General features: G+C 39.8%; 1 protein-coding gene across 6 annotated transcripts in view; it reads left to right on the top strand.

The window, feature by feature from the left end:
• SAMD4A (sterile alpha motif domain containing 4A) overlaps positions 1–11,666 on the top strand; it is a 337,199-nt gene extending 325,533 nt beyond the window's left edge. For all 6 annotated transcript variants that reach the window (XM_029598286.1, XM_029598289.1, XM_029598285.1 and 3 more), the window contains one exon: positions 4,834–11,666. In XM_029598286.1, the coding sequence (XP_029454146.1) occupies positions 4,834–4,862 (29 nt within the window). In that variant the 3' untranslated portion in view covers positions 4,863–11,666. The remainder of the gene's footprint in view (positions 1–4,833) is intronic.
• The last annotated feature ends 472 nt before the right edge of the window (positions 11,667–12,138 follow it).

The raw sequence follows: 12,138 nt of genomic DNA, 5'->3' as shown, positions 1-12,138 counted from the left end.
TTTTAATATCTGGGTGGAGGGGCCTTGGGCTTTTATGACTTGGGATTTGGTTTAATTATTTTTGGAGATTGGTAGATGAGAGGGAATTGCATAGTGGACTACAACATTTTTTTAAATTATTTGGTAGAGTGCAGGGGTGGCACGCGGACATGCTTGCCTACTGGCATTTTTTTTCCTTTGCTTAATCAGCTATATTCATCATATAACAAGTTAGGTTTACGGTTATCTAGGTAAATGCACCCGGATAACTTTACACCTGCTCTCTATGAGGACCAGACTTACCCATGCACTAAAATTCATCACTACCCAGCTAAATTCAATCCCTGCCACCATGTCTCTTTGTTGTTGTTTTTTTTTTAATCTGGTTGCATTTTAGCCAAGCAGTGACTTACCTAGCTAAAACTTATTCAGTCAGTTGTGGGAGATATTTAATCCCAAGTTTTGTCTGGCTAAATCCCAAACTTTGCCACACAAATGCTTTTGAATATGGACCTCAGGTAGTTTAACTGAGAAAAGAAAACTGTTCCTTCCATTCATTCTGGAATTTTTATCAGAACAACCTCTACTATTAAAAACAGATCTTTCCATTTGTTGAATCTCAGAAACATTCGCAGGTCCATATTCAAAGCAAAATATCAGGCCACTTATCCAGCTAAGTTCTTAGACTTAGTTTTTGGGTACTTGCCAGGTTCTTATGGCCTGGATTGGCCACTGTTGGAAACAGGATGCTGGGCTTGATGGACCCTTGGTCTGACCCAGTATGGCATTTTCTTATGTTCTTATGTTCTTATTGTCAGGCTATAATTTAGCTGGATAAAAAAAAGAGGCATTCTGGAGCGGCCCTAAGTTATCCAGCTAGCTTAGCTGATTTTCAGCTGTAATAGTCTGTGTGATTCAGTAAGGCTTTCCTCCCATTCTGTGTCTATGGGAAAATACCTTGCTGAATCAGGTCCTAAGTTAGCCGGATAACTTTAGATCTGGTTTAGAGCAAGTCTAAAGTTATCTGGCCTTGTGTGGCTGAAAAACCTATGACTTAACCGGATTTCTTCAAAGATATCTGGTTAAGAAACACTGTCAACAGGGCCAGTTCTAGCTTTTTTGCTGCCCTGTGTAACAATTACTGTGCTGCTCCCCCCCACATCATTCAGTCTCTGTCCCGCACCCATCAAAAAAAGCCCAGCTCCCCTCCAGCAATCTGTATTTTTAAAAACTGACACCCCCACCCCCCAAATAGAACCCATGATCAAGATGAAGGGAAGTACCCTAAGCAAACCTTACAGCAAAAATAAAATAAAATAGGTGCTTATTGGATAAACATCAGGGATTTTGGCTGTTTTACAGCAAAATTCTCAGATAATCAGACAGGCTTGAACATTTTGGGGTAGATTTTCAAAGGGTTACGCGTGTAACCCCCGAAAACCTACCCCTGCGTGCGCCGAGCTTATTTTGCGCGTATGTTCTGGGGCTTTCAAAAATGGGCAGATCGGGGCGGGGCCGTGGGTTTTGGGGCGGGGCCGAGGCATGGAGGCAGTCCGGGGGCGGGGCCGGGGTCGTTCCCAAGTCCTCCGGCACATTGGCCGTGCCGGAGGTTTGCACGCCGGCAAGCGCAAGTTACGCCTGCATAACTCCATCGAATAAGGTAGGGGGGGATTTAGGTAGGGACGGGGGGGGAGGGTTAGATAGGGGAAGGGAGAGAAAGGTGGGGGGGGAGGATAAAAAAAAAGTTCCCTCGAAGGCCGCTCCGATTTCAGAGCGGCCTTGGAGGGAACAGGGAAAGCCATCGGGGCTCCCCTTGGGCTCGGCGCGCACAAGGTGCACAAGTGTGCACCCCCTTGTGCGCGCTGACCCTGGATTTTATAACATGCGCGTGCGGTAGCACGCGCATGTTATAAAATCGAGTGTACATTTGTGCGCTCCGGGTAGCGCACACAAATGTACATCCCGTGCGTAAAATTTAAAATTGGCCCCTTTGTTTTTAAAGAGAGAGAAGACAGGTGGAATGAAGATTTTATTAAAAAAAAATAACACATCCTACATTTTTCTCTCTGGGAGCTCTGCAAATGAAGTGTCAGCCTGGTATATAAAAGGTTTAGTCCTAGTTTGTGCCTATAAGAAAAATCATTATGTAAGTCAGGTTTTATGTCATGACAGGAAACACAGATTTTTTGTGCTGGTGAGCCAAAAGTTGGTTCTTCATGTGAACTATTTCTTCTTGTTAATGTACTATGATCCTTCGCTTTCACATTTAGATTTTTAAAATAGTACACAATTATATTTTCCTAAATATACTGTACAGATTCTGTGCTTTGTCCACATGATTACTACTGCTCACAGCAGTCTTTGTGCCATTAGTAAGAGGATGCTGTAATAAAAATATTCTCAACATAAAAGTTGCATTCCTTTATTTGTTTATTGCTTATGTACCACACTGTGTAATTTCATAGAAGGTAATGGTTTTCCTGGTGAGGCCTTTGTATGTCACTGGCAGGGCCACAGGAATACTATGACCCTCTGTTGGGGTTATACCAATGGATGGCTTCAAATTTTGCTCTGGTCACCTTTGTAGAGCTTGAAAGGAATTTTTTTTCCCAGCAAGGAATAGATTAGCTAAAATTGCATGGTTTTTTGCCTGTTGCTGGATGACTACAAACTCAGAACAATCTACCTTAGCCCAGCAGTTCCCAAATTTCATTCTCAAAAGATTACCAACAGGTTTGATTTTCAGAGTAACCAAAATAAGCAAATTAACCTGCTTCTTAGACCATGCAAATGCAAATATATCCCATGAATATTCATAATAGATATCCTGAAAAGTGAACCTGTCAGGGATTCTTGAAGACTGGGTTTGGGAACTGCTGGTCTAGCTAGCAGATTTTCGGTATATTCATGTTCCCCTTCTGTTACATGCAGAATCTGGAAACATCTATCAGCCTAAGAGGCCAAAATGTATTTACTGTGGGTCAGTGACCATTTTGCAGAATTTTGCTGTAGATGAAAATGAGCTTATTAGCATCCAAAACTTCATGCAGAAACGTATGTGGCAGATTTTAAAACCTGCGCGCGGGTGCAGATTTGTTCGTGCAACCCGGCACGAACAGATCTACGCCCGATTTTATAACATGCATGCGCAAGGGGGTGCACAGTTGTGCAACTTGCGCGTGCCGAGCCGCGCAGCCTGCCTCTGTTCCCTCCGAGACCGCTCCAAAATCGAAGTGGCCTCGGAGGGAACTTTCCTTCCGCCCCCCCCCCCTCCCCCCGCACCTTCCATTCCCTTCCCCTACCTAACCCGCCCCCCAGCCCTACCTAGAACCCCCCTTTACCTTTGTTGAAGAAGTTACGCACACCGGCCGACGGCCGCCCAGCAATCCCGGGCACAGCGGCAAATGGCCACTGTGCCTGGAGGCTCAGGCCACGCCCTGCCCCGCCGGACCGCCCACGCCCCATCCCTTTTTGCAAGCCCGGAGACATACGTGCGTTCTGGGGCTTGTGCGCGCCGCCAACCCTATGCAAGATAGGCTCGGTGCACACAGGGGCAGGCAGGGGCAGCTTTTCAGGGGTTACGCGCGCATCTTACGCACGTAACCCTTTGAAAATCTGCCCCTATGTGCATTGCAGATTAACACAACAGCCCTCTTTATTTCCTGTTTCTTTTACTTTCATATAATTATTATTAAACAAATGGCTTGGTTATCATTGGAAATACCTGCTACTTAAAGGGTAGATTTTTAAAGATCAGCACACGCAAAAACCGAGAGATACACGTGTGGCCAGGCCGGGCGCGCACCGAGCGCATTTTAAAAGCAGCTCAGATGCGCATATCTCCCGGTATGCATGGAAGTGCCGTGCTGGTCAAACGGGTCAGGCTGGGGGCAGAGTCTGGGTGGGGGTCGGCCAGGACAGTGGCCATTAGGCCCTGTCCCGGGGACGCACATGCCGGCAGCCGGCCAGTGTGCAGAACTTACTTCATCTCGTAAGATGAAGTAAGTTCCAAAATTTTAAAAAAAAAAGAGGTAGGAAGAGGGGTTTTAGGGGTCAGGGAGGAGAGGAGAGGGGAAAAGGGAGGCAGAGTAGGTAGGAGGTTAGGGAACTGGGGAAAAGGGGAAAAGGGGAAAGGCCGTTCGCGTTGCTGTGCATATCACCGCTCCCCCCCCCCCCCCCGCTATGCATGCGAGTCGCAACCCGCCCACACATGCAGGAGCTGATATAAAATTGGGTGCCCATGTGCGCGCGGGTATCGTATTTTAGAACATGCCCGCGGCGACTCATGCATGTTATAAAATCGGCGTGCAGCTTTTAACACCTATCTCTAAGTATTTAAAATTACAGCATGCTAGACACTTTTAGGGGCCATAATCCTCATGGGTTTCTTCCTCTTTGGGCCTCATTTTCAAAAGCACTGATGTATATAAAACCCAGTTTTATATATGTATATGGCTCTTTAACGATATCCCGGTGGCCACTGCACATAAAACTGGTGCTCCAGAGAGTAGAGTAGGTGTTCCAGAGAGTGGAATTGGGGTGGGGATAGGACTTTTATATTTTCAAAATTATGCGTATAAGTTTAAATGCACAAGTTACAGCCTGAGTACAGCAGGTTTAATTGTGTGCGTGTACAATTCATCACATACATGGTGCATCAAGGCAAATTTTCTAAACTAACTTATGCGCATAACTTCGCTTTGAAAGTCCATGGTAAAATCTGCTTTACTGTTACGTGCATATTCATAAGATTACCCTGTTTACAGTCTATGGGAAAAATGCTTAGGATATCTGGTCCTAAAGAATCTGTTCCATTTGAATATTTCATGCAAACATTATTACATATATTTTCAGATGGTGTTGACAGGACTTCTACTATTTAAAGATGAAGGTACTACAGTGACAGCGCTGGCCGTGATGTAAGACAGCTGCAGGTCCAGTGTCAGGAAGCTTTGGGATTTGCACAGGATCTTCAAGCGTCATTTGTAATTTTCTTTCCCCTGATTTTGTGAAAACAGACTGTCCTTGTAAACATATCATGAAAAATGGAAGGTGTTTTTTCTTTTCATCATATTTTTATTCTGTTCACTGGTGGACTTAAAAAATGGTTTGGAAGATTTATGCAGTTTCCTGAATGAAAAGCTAATGTTTTGAACATGAGAAATTGTGAGAAATCTTTAAAGGCAAGGCATGAATATAGGAGAGAGCAACAAACCACTAATCGCATTTCTGAACAAGAAAAAACATTAGACATGATCCCCAAAAAATAAATAACTATACAAATTTATAGCACTCAGATTATATATTTCATAGTGACCCCCTTTCATTTGAATTTAAACTTCTGTCAAAGGTTAAGTGGTTTTATGGTGCAAAAGAAAAAACAAACACCTTTCACTTTATATAAGATTTAATGAAAAATAATCTTCAGTTTGTGTATTGTTTACATAAAGCAAATATCAAGGGTACATACATGTTAAAAGTGTTCAGGTATGCCTTTTCCTCATATTACTGTTGTAAAGGATTTTTTGTTGTTTTTTTTTTTTTAATTGTGCTTTTCTTTCTGTTTTGTAATAGCAGCAGGTTTGCTTTTTAATAGCAGTCACCCTAAGCCTCTAGGGAATATGGACATTATTAAGTAGGCCGAAGTTTTAATGCTCTAAGTGCTGGCCTAGAGAGAGAAGATGAAGAAGGAAGACGTAAGTTGTTGCAAGAAGGAGATGACGTGATGTTGCAGACTGAGCAGTTTTTATCAGCGTCTTGGAATTTTAATCCGCTGTTTCTTTGTCGACCGCTGAAAGATGCTGCATCACAGATTTGGTGTCACTGCATGTCAACCGGTGAAACGCTGGCACCTTAGTATCCAAATGCACCATTTGATGCAAGCTTACTTGTTAAGGCATGAGACCCTTTAGATGGGTATGACAAATGTATTTTTTAGAAAAAGAAATCATCTAGCAGCCAAGAAATGAATAGAAAAGTGCATGTAAATGGCAAGGTTATAGTCCATTTTTGCAAATGATTGGCTCAGTTTTTGGACAGAATGTTTAAAATTTTAGGTAAAGCATGGTCTTCACCTCAAAGGATAGAAATCTTGTCTTTTTTTATTTTCTCAGAGGGCCATGTCCAGGATATGGGTGTGGTAGACATTAATAAGGATTAATTAGGCAAAATCCTTTTCAGTGAACACATAGGTGGGTTGTTGTTTAAACTAGGAAGTGAATGTTGTTTTGCTAGTTTTTTCTTAAATCTCAGTTACACACGAAGTATCCAGCAATTATATAAGATATATATAAGCAAGGATCAAGCAGAGAAGCATGATCGACGTCACCAAAATACAAATAATTTTGCAAAAAGCAATATATTATTGTAACTTATACATGTGTGTCAGCTGAAGAATTGACATGCTGCTCATTCTGTTTAATTCAGAGCCCCTTACCAGTGTAATAAAAGTCTATGGAGTAAACAGAATGTTGGGCATCAGCTAGTCAAATCTCAGAATTTCTAAATCAGCATTCTAGGCTCCTCCCACAAGATTTATAATAAATTCTAAGGATACCGCTTGCATAGTTTGATCAGATAAATTAACCAAAGGGAAAATTTACTTTTGGAATGGGGACAGTGGTTTATGCTGTAGTGGCCATAGTAATGCTAGAATTTAAAAAAAGGCATATTGGCTTACTTGCTTTAAAAATGTGTTAATTCTTCAAGTTCAATTCCTCTGAAAACAAGCAAGTTGGTCACTGAAATGGAAGAATATTTTGTGTTTCATGTCTTCTTTACAGAGGTGGGCATTGTTGGGGGGGGAAGGGGATGGAGGTCAGTATTCACTACGATACCTGAAGATCACATAAAATGGAAGATGAGAAGTGTAACTCTGTCTTACATGATGCAGCATCTTTTAGCATCCCTTTTTGTCATTGTTAAGGAATTTATTGTACAAGTTCAGCCTTCCTGATAACAAGAGAAGAGCCAACCAGCCATTTCCCCTACGCTCTTGGGAGCTGATATGCTACGAGGGCGTCACAAATGACATGGCTCATGCTCATTAGTAGCCAATCCAAACATCTCTGACAGTCCTGCTTGAGGAGGGCAATATTCAGAGGCATTTATGTGGGTATAAATCTATTTACCCATGTAGAATGACAATTTGAAAATTGCCCTATCCCTAAATGCAGCTAAAAGTGCAGGCGCTTTCACAATGCAAGCGCTGTTTCATAACGCACACACTTATAGTTGCATTTAAGGAGGGCGTTCACGGGGGGGGGGGGGGGGGAGGTTGTTTTGGGCAGGATTGGAAAATCACAGACATAGATTGTGTTTTCAGATCTATGTGTATTACTTTCCAGAGAAAAGAGGTGCACAAGCATTTGAGTACTTTCTACCCATGGCAATTTTCAAAGGGAAAATGCATGTGTTGAAAATTAGGCACAAGATCAATTGGTACTTTGCACCTACATGGGAATTTGCAGAATTGCCCCCAACATGTCTGCTTGCACAGATTCTGATTGGCAGGGGAAGTGCTGAAATACAGTAAGCCAATTAATGAGTAAACTCATCATCATTATGCAAGATGAGCGAGTTAACTCTGAAATATTGCACATGGGCACTGTTTTCCTTGTACAATTTGTCTTTTTTTTTTTTTTGTTTCATTTTTGCTAGTATTCATCTGAAGATTCAAGAATCTGAAGATTGGATGAGAGTAAATAAGGGAGAGAGCACTAAGAGGGCTCTGGGTTGGTTAAATATATGGAATGAAAAGCAGTGTTCTGAAAGGAATAAACGTAGGGCAGTATTGCAAGTCTTTTTTTATGAAAAAAAAAAAAAGTATTCACATCCGTGTTGCACCCTTAAACTGTATGTTTACAGAATATGTGCAACAGCTTCGGAAACAGGAATTGTGTGAACAATCACAGTAGCATGAATCCTTTAAAAGGAAGAACCCTAAAAGTATTTACAGACCGGAATTTCTATTTATTCCTTCACTAAATATAAAGAGGTTATCTGATTATTAGATATATTATTTTGGATATGTTACTTAGTATTTTGCTATGGCTGGTAACCATGATAATGTCTTCATTATTAGCAACCATATATTTCTTTTTTTTTTTTTCAAAAGAAGTGTCATTTTCATGACACTAGATAGATCTCATTTTCTCCTTTGTTGTGTTTTGCTGTTTAAAAATTAACCTGTAGGTTATAGCTTCTGTTATGTATCAGAAGCCTTCCCTGCTCTATTTTGGATCCTGTATTGACTGCAGGTGTGGAGCTCAGTTTAAAAGCTAGAATCTAAAAATAGTCTATTTATATATAAGTAAAAAAAAAAAAACCTGATGCATGTATAAGACTGTGAAGTCAAATATTTAGTAATAAAGCGGCAGTGCCTTTCTTGGTCTTTTTTTTTTTTTTTTTTTTTGCATTTACCCATCTATCCCTAACTGCAACTGTTATTTTAAGCAAAAAAAATAAGAATGATTTCAAAGATCAGAGTAAGGAAGTTCACTAAATATAATCTTTTTTTTTTCCATGATCTAATGAAAAGCTGTGTATACCTGCCATCTCTGTGAACAGCTGCAGATAATAATAGCAATATTGTATTAAACTATTTCAGAATTTACAGAGCACTCCAAGGTGCTTTACAACAAATCAAACATAATTTCACGAGTTTCTGCCTCAGAAGGATTACAGTCTAAGGGGCGAATTTTAAAAATACGTGCAGAAGTTGGGCTGGCATGTGCCGCATGGATTTTAAAGGCGCCCGCATATGTGTGTATCTCTCGGTACGCGCACAAAAGTTTTACCAAAAAGGGGACATGGGCATTCCAGGATATATGAATGAAACGAGTGAGTAAATACCATGCGCCGGGCTCCCCTACTGTGTAACTTTACTTCTGCTATGGATGGCGTGTAAGTCCTAAAACAAAAAACTAGGCTAGTCAGCTAACAGGGTAAAAGGGAGGCTAATTAACTAGGGGGTTTAGGAAGTTCTATCCTTTACCTGAGTGAACTGGGAATGAACTGGGGAAACTGGTAATGGCATCAGCTCACGTATTTACTAAAATCCCCCCACTTATGTAGTAGAGGCAGTCTTTAAGCACATATGTTCCTGCCCATATAAAATTGTATGCATATGTACATGCGTGCATATGTTATAATATGGCCGTGTCCTTTCATGCGAGCCAGCATACGCACGTACATGTGCGCCCATGTGGCTGTTTCAAAGTTACCGTCCCTGGGTCCAGTACAGTAAAGCATGTTAAACATGATCACAAGCTATGTTAATGTGCTGATGAGATGCAAGATTGTGCATAACAGGACATTACCTATTAGTGCAGCAAAAAAGTACATGGGCAAAGTGCATCATAGATGCAAAAATTATAACTATAATTTGGGTAGGTGAAGTCAAGTTTTTGTGATACAGTCAGTATGTACATGTGTATTTTACCATCTATCTCATTAACATTAACCATTAATACACATGACAAACAGTGCATCTACCGTACATAAGTATGTGAAGTAATGGGAGATAGTGTCTTGCCCAAGCTCTCGAAGATTATCAACAATTGAAAAGGGTGTGAACCCAGATCTCCTAGCTTCCAGTCCATTATTCCAACTAGTAGGGCTCTCACTTTTTCCTGCTCTTAAGGAGGGTGTTTGGGTGCTTCTATCTATTGCAGTACATTTCAGTTTTGGAGAATAGGAAGGGATGCTAGTAGCTATAGAAACATACTAGACATCAAGCATATTTCTTAGCTTTATTTCTTCAGAAACACTGTAGCCAAACAAAAAAAAATAATAGATTGCACTTTTTTTTTTTAATTGCGATGTCTGTAGCTTTATTACAGCTTGCTTGCAAGATGTATGGGTGACACGTGCTTTCTGAGCTTAGGCAAGTGGTCATATGACATTGACTGTACAGCAAGACATAACTTCCTGTATAGTCTTGAAATTTAAAAAAAACTATCATGATTTTTCTTTTCATTTTTTTTCCTGTAACTAATTTTGAATGCTAACAAGTTAGGGTGTTTGAAGACACTCAAGGTTTGCCTCCTTTCTCACAGCACACCTGAAATGCATGGTCAGTGTTGTCTCAGAACAGTGAAATATCATTTCAGGATTACAATATTTTTCACTTAAAGGAATCTTCCCTGTCAAAGCAACTGAATTCTACCACATGTTTTGGGACCTGATATTTCACAGAGTAAGATTTTGCTTGGTAAAGCTTTGTTCTAAATACTCATTGCCATCCTGTTATCTGACACGATACAGCAATTGTTGCACAATGCTATTACATTTGGGGTAAATTTTCAATAGGACTCCTAACTGTAAATGTACAGTTTCAGCCTGAAACTGTACATTTTCAGCCTGTTTATGCAGGCTGAAAAATACATATGAAATTTATTTTTCAGCCTGCATAAACCCCGTCGATCTTCAAACACAAGGCACCTGTGTGCATGGTGTTTGAATATCAGTTTGTTATATGAATAAAAATGCTCAGTGTTGAATGATGGCATAAAGCTGTGTGTGCACATTTTAAAACCTTTAATGCCCTTAAACACCTTGTTCTTCCCACACCCCAAACACTTCTTTCTAAAGCAGCTAAAAGGACATTTGCTGCAAAAGTACACATTACTTTCAGGAGATTAACAATCCATTAATATGGATTCAGCAGCAATATTCCTATTAGTATGTGCATCGATCCTGACTAAGCCTTTGAAAATTTAGCCCTTTGTGTCTTAGATGCTAGCAACCAATTGAAATATGGCAATTAATTTCTCTAAACAGCAGCTACCACAATGATGGGGATGACATCCGTTGCTTCATACTGAGGCTGTATAGAGTGGATACTTGGCGGACATGTTTAACATGGTAATGAAAACACAAAAGTGAGATTCAGAGCCAAAATCTTGTCAATGTTCAAGTAGCATTTCAGTTATTGACTTCTGTTTCCTTTGGGTGCATAGATCTGTTTCCTTATGGTTTTCTGACCATGCCTGGTGAAAAGTAGACATTGCAGGAGAATAATTTGCACACACAGCTGTAACAACACAAACATTAATTTTATATAATTCATCAAGGTTTGCAAATTGAGTTTTATTTTTTTGTATTCCTTTATCTTTACTTAAAGGTGAATGTGTATTCCTCTGGGAGGAATAGGAAGAAAACAAGAATGTTAATAGTAATGAACAGAATACTTCCTCCCTTATTAACATTTAGCCCTTATGTATTTATGCATAATGTAAACCTACATTTAAAATATGCTTTAAACATTTTTTTTTGGGGGGGTTGCATGCCGCATACAGGCACCCCTTTATTGTAAATGCATGCATGCATTTAGTCCTGTTTTTCTGTATAAAGTTAGTGCACAAAGAAATATTTGTGCCTAGTTAATGTTGCCAAGCAATGCATATTTTAAAAAAAAACAAAAAACTTGTCACGTGTGGAACTAGCACGTTTGTTACATGTAACAGCTTACTGATATAAAGAAATACTAATGTTTGGCGATGCTACTCTTTGCAAGTGTACAGTTTTCAAATGTTGTTACCAGTGAAACACCCCTTGTGATTTAAACTTGCTACTATGTATTTATTACTCATGTCCTCCCATGTAACTAAAAACCATGGCTATATTTCATATTGGCGTTATATTGAAAAGTGAAGAGAGATAATTAATACAAGGTTTTGTAACACTGTTGTCTTTTCTGTCAATTTTTTCCTTTGATCATCTTAATTGTCCTTAATTATCCATTTTAAAGAAATTTATAAAGATATCCAGGTGATGAAAAAATGTGATATTCTATTTTGCTCATCAAAATATTCAAGCATAGTACAATTATAATGGACCACCATCTTGTCCACATTAGTAGAAAACTAAATACGCATTCTTTATGGCCCAAATTCATTGTTAGTACCTAGTATAAGTAATATATAGGTTTCATATTCAAAGGTATTTAGCCAGATAACTTGAGTTAGATAGCCAAATGTTGACTTTTGAATATTTAGGCATTTATCCAGCTAAAATTTAGTGAGATAACGTGGGGTGTCTGGGAGGATTCTGGAGCTGAGTTAAGTTAGCCAAATAAGTTATCTAGCTAATTCTGATATTTAGAGTTAGCTAGATAGCTTACCAGCTAATTCTGGCCATGCTGTAGAGCAATCCTAA

The sequence above is a fragment of the Rhinatrema bivittatum genome, chromosome 4 (assembly GCF_901001135.1).
Source record: "Rhinatrema bivittatum chromosome 4, aRhiBiv1.1, whole genome shotgun sequence".
Classification (NCBI taxonomy): Eukaryota; Metazoa; Chordata; class Amphibia; order Gymnophiona; family Rhinatrematidae; genus Rhinatrema; species Rhinatrema bivittatum.
Note: the sequence above shows the minus strand (reverse complement) of the source record. Positions and strands in the feature narration are given on the sequence as shown.